The 9,916-nt window shown below is 40.0% G+C and overlaps 1 protein-coding gene across 1 annotated transcript; it reads left to right on the forward strand.

Moving 5' to 3' along the window:
- The first annotated feature begins 7,453 nt into the window (after positions 1-7,453).
- ccdc43 (coiled-coil domain containing 43) lies at positions 7,454-9,588 on the forward strand. Its single transcript, XM_028411903.1, has 5 exons — positions 7,454-7,644; positions 7,975-8,068; positions 8,318-8,453; positions 8,594-8,649; positions 8,780-9,588. The coding sequence occupies exons 1-5, from the start codon at positions 7,471-7,473 to the stop codon at positions 8,965-8,967; spliced, it is 648 nt and encodes a 215-aa protein (XP_028267704.1). The 5' UTR covers positions 7,454-7,470; the 3' UTR covers positions 8,968-9,588.
- The last annotated feature ends 328 nt before the right edge of the window (positions 9,589-9,916 follow it).

Raw genomic sequence — 9,916 nt, forward strand, 5'->3', positions numbered from 1 at the left:
GTTTAGAAGCAAAGCCCTTTTAAAAGATCAGAGCATTAGGGAGCAGGCTGAGCGGGTGCCGAGCTGCTGAGAGCCAGGCTTAGGCTCTGATTTCTATCTGTCACTCCCTGAGGATGTTAGCAGTGTGAAGTGGAAGGTGGCGGGAGGGAGGTATCGCCATGAACGTGGGGCAGCAGCAGGGACAATTCTACCTGACTGGAGATCACAATCTGATGACAGAAACACACACACACATTCATGTGAAAGTGCACAGGACCGCCTCACGCAGTGCTGGCCACACAGACAAAAGTGACAAAATATCAGTGAGGAAAAGTGACAGACAGGAAGCGTATCTCTATCAGACAAGATCCCATTGTTGAGGAGAAACAATAAAGAAGCTCAGACAGGCCAGGTTGACCTGCACCCTTTGTCACTCACTCTCATAGACCAGGACAGACTGACAAATACACTTGAATATCAGCTACTTGCTCTTGTTCTTTGACATGTAAACTTCCCTGCCCTTTCCACCTCTGGCACCCTGCTCCCTGCCAGCTATTCATATCCATGCCTGCCACAGTTCCACCACTAGTCCCTGAGGAGAGCGCTCTATCAAGAGTTCGCAAACTGGTGGGTGTCTAGATATCCTCACCCTGACTATAAATACCTCATCGGCTCCAGACGCGGTGTCACTCTATTCACATCAAATTAACCAATCAGGATGGACATGTCCCCTGAAATCTCTCCTCGTCAGCTCAAGTGTGATGTCCTAATGACTGCCTGGCCGTCGATACCGGTTCACATAACAGCGGGCCCTGAGGGGCACAATTAGGGAGAGCAGGAGATGTTTTCCTTGATAAATGTTGTCACTGCTGGTACTGGTACTAATAAGCTGTAATTTGCCATTGTAGCCTCTGATGACACCGTAACAGCACAACTGCAAACAGATGGGTGAGCCCTACAAGCCTTTACATTAAAGTGACACAAATGCTTTCATTACCTCGGTGGTGGGGGCCAGAAATATGTATGTGGTGTTTATAAGATTAGAGCTGTAAAACACACAGAAATATGCGTCAGTGTGCAGAAATGGCAATACAAATTTTATCTTCCTGTACCACCAGGAATTTGGGCATCATTAAGACTTCAATTTGTACAAAATGTGGAGCAACATTTCTGCAGGTTTTGGTGTAATTTCTATGAAATACAGGCAACATATCTTTAGCTGCATTTAAGTAGAGGATACCAGTAAAACAGCTTTAAGGTCTTTAAAGAACCAATGATGTCACTGGTTCCCAGAAGAACAATACATTTTGTTGCTGAGCCTGAGACAAATAAAGAACATTACAACTGTTGTTCTTGTTAACAAATATTATATAAGATAAAACTGAAAATGTGTTTAAAGAAATCTCAGTAGTGGTCATTTGCAGGCATTAATTCATTAATCTCGTCACTAGTCACACTAATTAATCACTAGTCACAATCCCAAAAACATTCAGTTTAAACACTGAAATGAAACATAAACCAAATGATCCTATGCAAAAATCTCTGACCAGAAAATGTGTACGACTTTCATTGGATAATGACTGTAATGATTAATCTATAGTCACTAGAAATGTTCTGTTGATTGGATTATTGATTACACAGCTAATCATTTTAGCCTTACGTGATAGCCACTGATGGTTAGAGAAAAAGCTCTGATGGATTTCCTATTCAGCATGCATGACTGTGTGTTAGGATCCCTCCCATCAGAACAAAAAAACTCTTCTTGCTGGCCCTAAGCGGAGGGACCAGATGAAGAATAGGAGGCCAGAGAGACAGATCATCATAAAGCTGCAGTGAGAACACAGGTGGCATGAGACCACACTGCGCTGTCTGATGTGTGGGTGAGTGACGGCTACCAATAGAGCAGGGTTGACTCAGCCCATCAGCAGACGCGACACCAGCGCCGCTGTGCAGCTCCAACCAGCATTAGGCGTGAGCTCCCTCCCTCTCCAACTTTTACTTTTCCCTCTGTGTCAAAATGCAGCAAGAACCATGACAGGAGGATGTGTATTGTTGTCAGCATGGCAATGTGGTGATACCACAAACTGTCACATGCTGATTAGCTTGAGTCAATATTTACCCTGATTTGAGTAGCCTTGTTAGGCAGTCATCTGATAGCAATTCATCTGATTACAGACTTATTCAACTGTGGCATGGGCAGGGAGAAAATGAGACTTTGCTTGGATTGGCAGAGTATTTGTGGAAACACTGGAGCTGGGATGCAAACACCTACAGTACCATCAAAGAGGACATTGACACTGTTTTGAACAGGTGAGGGTGGAAAATTTCACACAGCTATGAACAGCAAAATAACTATTTATTTCAAAATGAGGTGACTCATGTAACACAGATTATAATAAGTGATGACTGGGGGTTATTCCGCATTAATAAACTCAGTCAGCACCTTATGCATGCATTTACTGAGACCCCACAAAGTAGCCTAAATACAGCTAAATCTACTGTATCCATTTTATTTTCATATCATCTCTGTAAAGCCACCAAAATCTACCCTTTATGCCCCATACCAAGCCAGGTCTTCAATTTAATTCCCCATCTGTGGCCAGCTTGAAATATTATCCAAGAAATGAGATCCGTGACCCTGAATACAGAGTGTGAAGCAGCATAGGGAGCAGGATGGAGACATGGCCTGATTCTGTGGCTAAGAGGTATGCCTTAGTGTGGGGAGAAGGCCTGGATCTCCTCCCCAAGTGGCATGGCTAAATATTTGCCCTCCTCCACTTGGCTGTCTAGACACATTCACTCAGCCCTCTTCCCATCACTCCTCTGTTTCGCTCAGAAGCGGCAAGAGCTGGCACGGTCAGCCAGGCAGGGCGCCAAATCCACGACAAAAAGTTTCTCCTCACTGCCAGAGGTCATGCAAGTTCACAAACCTGGAAAGAATGGCCTTTGCATTTTGAAAACCTCTGGGCCATCATTTAGGGAGTCACATGCACACCAATGGAGAGACGGGAGGAAAAAAAAAAAAAGCTGTCAAACGGACTTTGTGCTTCCCGATGATTTGGAGAAAGAAATGCTCAGAACTCGACGAGGAGTCTCTGTGGATTTCTCTGAGTTAGTGTTCCATATTCATCACCTTTTTTTCTACACTCACGTGGTGGGGTTTTAATTGCCCACAATTCAGACTAAAATGAGCTGAGTGTAAGCACTAAACCTCCTGAGAGGAAGATGTGGGAAGTCCACCACTAGCAAACGGAACCTGATAGACGCAGAACTAAGAGCCCTCATTACACATAACCACGTTATTCCCTCAGTGATTAGCTCAAGTTAATTTTCCTCCTCCAAAGACACCCACAGTTAGTGGATTCCAACAAAAATGATCAACCGGTGTGCACTGCAGCTATGTAGTAAGATCATCATTCATATGCATCTTTAATTTAACGACTGGGCTCTTCTTTATTCAACAGAGGTGAAGAGAGAGGTCAGACGTGAGTCACAGACTTTTGGGACCAACTATGGAATTAACAAGCAAATACAAGCAAGTATTAAATGTTGGTAAAGCTGTGCCTATTTGGAAGCAGACATGATCACTTGGCATCCTCTGTTCTCTGGGAAAACATAACTTCTGGACAATAAAAACAACATGAAATCAAGCAGAGCACAGCTGTTGTTCTCTGCAGGAGGATTCTATTTGTGTCTGGGAGAAGACTACTTACACCATGATGTGTGACAGTAAATATGAAGCTGAAGCCAACACACTAACAAGAACGTTGATGAAGCTAACTGGTTCTTTCCAAAATAATATAGTTTTGCAATCGTGAAATTTAGTATTCAATGGATTCAGCTAAACAAAGACTTTTGCAAAAATACAAATTTGCCATTTGGTTACATAGTACTATGTATATACATAGTTTTCTTAAATGTCATATGTTTCACAAAATATTTTATAGCTTTAGAAACTAGTTTGGAAAGAGTTGTGCAGGTTTACATCTACTGTAGAGCAGACACAGGGATTTTTAAGCAAATAAGCATGTCTTCAAAATGTCTTAATGCTATGTGATGTTCAAACATGAAAGCAGTAAATATAGTAGCCAAACATGGCAATCAAATTTCAGAATCTTAATACTGGGTTGTAGAATCAATAAGCAATCAGCCAAGTTTAATAATAAGATTGATGGACCACAGTTGCGTTCTGACAAGTGAGTGAGCGTAGGAGAGATGAAAAAGGTATAAAAAAAAGAAATAAAAATAAATGAACAGATGCATCTTAGCAATTAACAATACCAATTGCAGCATAACGTAGTAATATTATTAGACGTATGTTATTCACTCATCAGGTATCACATTTTTGCAGCTAATTAAATGATGAAAATATATAAATGGACTTACAAGCGTTATATCTAACAAAATTTGACATTACTGCTGCCATAAAGAAATCATCTACATCGGAATTAACAGGCCTATTGGACAGAATTACAAGCAATTCAAACTTTCAGTGTAGCTGCACACTGGACTGCTGTGTGGCGAGAAAGCAAACTGCTAGAGAAGATGAAGAAACATGCCTGTTACACATGCTGTTTTTCATTGCTCTGCACTGCCTGGTTGTTCTGGGCTCTGGTTTTATTCTGTCACATTAACGCTGGGATAGAGGATATGTTGACACAGAGAGGACATTGCACATTGAGACTGTAGGGCTTTTCTAAGGCTGGTGGCATCGGGACATGAAGACAAGTGTGCATCTGTGTGCGAGTGCGTGTGTATGTGTGTGTGTATGGAAGTACAGGGTTGCCTGTGGAGCAGAGCATGTGGATGCCCACCCACTCAGCAGCCTCGCGGCCCTCGTCATTTCGCATCAATCCACAGCCCCTCAATATAAATAGGACAGGCGTCCTAAAGCTACGCAGTACTATGAGAGGCAACGGCATTATGCATCGACCCTGGGACCCTAGCTTGAAATATGACTATGGCAGCCTGTTTTAATGGCAGTTCCCCCTCTCACTAGCTCACTACTCGCTTAGCAGTGAACTATTTTGGCAGTTAGAATACATGAAATAATGTTCTTCATCATTTTGGTACTGGCTACAATAATTCAAGAGAAGTGAGTGCCAGAGGACACCCATGAAACTGCAACTTTGAAAGACATAATTTCAATTTTAAATGTCTCAACTGTATAAAAAAAAATGAAAAAAAGAAAGGGCCCTACTACTTTTTGTCTTGTTTGTCCTTGTGCGATTACTGTTTTTTAAACGTGTGTATACCGTTTGTGTTTATCCACGCCATACACATTACATTAAGTGATAGACATGAAGTTAAAACAGTAACTCATGACGGTGTAGTATTGGTTAGAATTACTAGATAGTGTGCAGACACACTGTGTTTTGGTTAAACTTTCCAAACCCTGCTTGTACAGAGTAATACAATAAGGCCTACTGAGCATGATGTACCATTTCATCAGTCTGGTTTTTGTTCAATTGTGTTTGACAGTAATTACCTTGAATTTAGTGTGCAAAGAGTACAAAGTGAAAAAGATACTTGAGCAAATTTTAGGGCTGAAGGTGGTACACTAAAATAGAGAGTACAGTTCCACACGGTGGCTTTCCTGTGGTGTCACAGAAGCTTCACACTTCATTACTGCAAGGCCAGCGACGTGTGAAGCTATTATGTAGGAGCAGTGGGAAGGAGAGCGTGCATGAGTGCGTGTGCATGTTAGGGGTATAACTATGGGATGCAGGGTGACTAATAACCACCCTTGCACAAAGCGCTTTCTAGAAGCAGGATCAAGTCATTCACTTGGAAACATTGTTTAATATATTCAAACAGCTGGGAGGTGTTGTCTGTTGTTCCAGTGTCAAATGAAAGAGGACGAACAAACATCTGGCAGGGCATATTCTTGCTCCACAGCTCTGCTTACAACTACACTTGAATAAACTGACTCAGATGCACGTGCTTAGAACAATTGAAATGAATCACATGCTAAATAAGGTCCACAACCATAGCACAACTAAAGCCTGTGTCTCTATCATGAGAGAAGCATCAACAAATCTGTCTTCTACTTCCACCCAGTGGCCACAAACAGGATGTCACACTTCATCACAAAACATCTGTATTTCATCTGCCTCCATTTACTAAAGCAATGAATACAGTCTTCAGACTAGTTTAGTGGTAAAAAAAAAAACAAACATAAATGTAACTTTAAGCAGCATGTCGTGCAAAATATTCACAATAATAATGAAAAACACTTAACCTCAGTATCAGATCAACCTTTACAAAGGTCTAATCGCATGAATGGAAACTTCAGAGAAGATTTTCTTTCATTTAGATGGTGGAAACAAATAATTTCTCTGTTTTTTTTTTTTTTTTTTTTGGTACTGCAATTATGATTAGGTTCTGCCAAGTGCTGTCTGACTGCCAGCTGCCCACTGAGTTTAGAAAGAATAGCTCATTATTTTTGAAATCAGCATTTCAATTACACTAGCACTGGCACGCCTTTTGTGCTAAAAGCCTACCAGAGAGTGCATAAGTACTTCTGTAAACCCATGGGACAATCAAACATAAATTGTCAATCAAAAACGTTGGTATTTGTGGAAGTGTACCAGGACACTTAAAAGAATGCCAACACTAAAATTTTGGAAGCTGAAATTAACTTAATGAGGCCAGGCTAGCTGCAACACAATGTTTTTAACAGCATTTTATATTCAAATGGAAAGTTGACAATGCCTGAGTTCATGGACTACAAGCTGTAAATTAGCTTATAGGTGCTACTCATTAAGTTTAGCTTACTCTACACTAGGCACACTAGGCAGAGGTGGTTTTATGGCCAAAGGCAAAGGATAATCACACAGGATGGCAAGGAGGGAGAAAGCGGTGCACAAGCTGTAATGATGCCACCATAAACACAAATGTCATTTTGATGTACCGGTAGTTTTTTTTTCAGACATCTTATCTTGTCACAGATGGAAAAGCACAGGTGTTCAGGAGTATATAAATGATGTGTCCCAGCAATTAATTGGATTGTTTTGAACTTTTGCACCTGTGTATTCCCTGCAGTGCCATGTATAATAGCTTCGAAAAAGTTAGTTAATTATGAGAACAACATTTAGATTATAATAAATATAAATTTAAAACATGTATTTTTTTACTGCATACTTCATAGAGTCAAACAATTGCAGCACTGAAGAAAAAAAAAAAACAACAAAATGACATCGTTCAACTCAAACATGCCCACGCCGGTTTGCTAAATTTAAGTTTTGAGTTAAGCGTTCTGACGTGATCAAAATTTCATAAACTCTTTTCAGCAACAAATATTAGTTTATATAATCAGCCCCTCAGTTTTTACATATTTGCAATATGATTTTCTTACCTTGTCAAGGGCTTTTTCACCGTCGTCTTACAGAAACAGCTGTACTTTCAAACATTTGTAACCATCAGCTACCATTTTTTAACAGGCATTGACAAAGGTCGCTACGCAGCAACGAAAGACCCCAAAGGGCCAAGATGGCTGCGCCCTTGTCAGACGCCGGCGAGTTTGAAAGCTGGCTAAATGATCGCTTGGACTCGTTGGAAGTGGACCGTGAGGTGTATGGGGCGTACATTTTAGGGATTCTTCAAGAAGAGGAGAATGACGAAGAGAAAGAAGATGCGCTTCAAGGAATTTTAACCGCTTTTCTGGTAAATATTGAAAGCGGCATGTCCCGCTTAGCCACCGAGGCTGAGTTCTCAGGTGTTCCTGTCTATCTTCTCTACTGGGTGGGGGACTTTATATATATAGCTGTAGTCAGCAACGCAATATTCCATCAATCTATGAAAGATGACTGATGTACGGCGTGTGCTAAAGTGGTGTTGGACTACATAGCTACCTTGCATGCTACATGGTTAGCTACATGGTTATTAGGTCCTACATCACATGTTCTTCTGCTAGGCTGAAATTGTCAAATGAGCCTCTACTAGTCAAAAAAGTTACAGCGACACTGACTTTCATTACGTGTCATTTCTTTATAGGACGAGAACACCATTGAAGATGTTTGCAAACAGATCATCAAGCAATGGACAGAGTGTTCCAGCCGATCAGCAGCAAAAAGAGAGGCTGATGATGGTATTTATATATGATTATACCCATTCTTAATGTAATTAAAATCGAAGAGGGATACAGGAGGGATAACTGTGTACACATGCATACAGGTTTTCAAGCTTGGCAGAATGTTCTAGTCTTACTTATTAAGAGACGGTATCAATATACAGTATAGTTTACTATAATATTGAGGCTGAAAGGAGCATAAGAATTGCCAATGTCCAAACATTCATGTAATCATTTGTGATCTTTTATCTCTGTTTCTTTCTCTAGCTGAGGTCCAGGCCATTGCCAGTATGATAGAAAAACAAGCTCAGATTGTGGTGAAACAGAAGGAGGTGTCTGAGGAGTCAAAGAAAAGGAAAGAGGCCCTTCTCGCCCAGTATGCTAACGTAACAGATGAAGAGGAATATCCTTGTCATTTCTGGAGTGATACACTTTTTGTTTTTTTTTGCTCACTTACACTACCTATTCAATATTTGAACACAGTCATGCACCTTGTCTGTCCAGTTCAATCAAAAAGGTGAGTTGTTTCCTTGACAAAAGCACTGAAGCTGAAGAAGAGGAGCCAACCGGTGGAAATAACATTGCTGCAAATGAAAAATGTATCCTTTTTTTAATGTATATAAGCATACAAATACATTCATTTTCTCCTGCATAGTTCTAATATGTTGTAATATGACAAATTCAAAGTGCACTTCCTTTCATCCGTCTGTCCTTTACTAAACGTATCAGCCCTATTCAAGAACACCAACGTGGAGGAGGTGCTGAACAGGCAAAAGCAAAAACGTGAACAGGCTCGTGACGACGCTCACAAGAAGAAGGAAATGGACAAGATGCAGCGGGAAAAGGACAAACTAGCTAAACAAGATAGAAAGGACAAGGAGAAGAAGCGTACACAAAAAGGTGAACGCAAAAGATAAAACTGAAACAAAGGACATTTTTTATGTAAAACAGTTTTGTTACAGGACAAAAGAACAACTTTCCACATCTTTTTAACTAAATCTCATTGTGACCTTGATGATAAGTCAGACCCTCCAGGTTGATTACTTGCTGTATTTCATATTGTGAGTAAAGTTAAATGAACTGGATGTGCAGAAAAAACAAAATCTATATAGTTTTTGTTTTACTACCAGTATAGGAAGATACAGAAAATCTGCAAATACTTATATGATGACACTTGTAATTGTCTGTTGTTGGTTTTGGTCAAAGAACAATTTGTTTATGCCAGCATATTGTTTCTCAAAGTGCAAAATCTATCCCTAAAATGATCAACCTCAATTATTATGAAATGCTTGTAACAGAACTCTTTCAGGCTATTTTATCTTCTGTGCCAACATCTTGAAAACGCCTTTCATTTCTGCACAACCTCTAAGTAAAGGCAAGTGTCGGTCAAGTTCTGTTACTTTAAAGTTTCAACATTACACATTTTGTCTGAGAATGCAGAGGAGTGACGACTCAAGTATACCTCAAATATATCATATACCATCATCTGAATGTTTATGAGGGTCATTTTTTAATTATTAAAAACAATGATATTTTCAGCAATTTGGAGTGCTTTATTTTAGTTTTGTTGGTCCACAGAACAAGTGACAAAAAAGTAGTACAGGGACTAGAACAGCCCTACTCCAAAAAGCATAGTCAGTGAACTGCTGACACTATCTATCTATGATAGATCTATCTATACATACTTATTACAACCAACCTATTACACATCACTGATAACATTTGATGATTAAATAATTAATGCATTTGAATTTTAAACACTAAACACTAATATATAGGTGGTGCTGAACAGACTTTACCAGTCTCAAGAAGAACGACAGAAAGACAGAAAAGAATGAGTGCTCAGAAACAAAAGATTAAACAAAA

The sequence above is a fragment of the Parambassis ranga genome, chromosome 8, assembly GCF_900634625.1.
Source record: "Parambassis ranga chromosome 8, fParRan2.1, whole genome shotgun sequence".
In the NCBI taxonomy this organism is placed as follows: domain Eukaryota; kingdom Metazoa; phylum Chordata; class Actinopteri; family Ambassidae; genus Parambassis; species Parambassis ranga.

What these genes read in the sequence shown, in the direction of transcription:
- ccdc43 (XM_028411903.1), top strand. Translation starts at nt 7,471, where the DNA reads ATGGCTGCGCCCTTGTCAGACGCCGGCGAGTTTGAAAGCTGGCTAAAT. An exon ending in AAAAAGAGAGGCTGATGATG is followed by an intron (nt 8,069 to 8,317) that starts GTATTTATATAT and finishes TTCTTTCTCTAG; the next exon opens with CTGAGGTCCAGGCCATTGCC. An exon ending in AACGTAACAGATGAAGAGGA is followed by an intron (nt 8,454 to 8,593) that starts ATATCCTTGTCA and finishes TGACAAAAGCAC; the next exon opens with TGAAGCTGAAGAAGAGGAGC.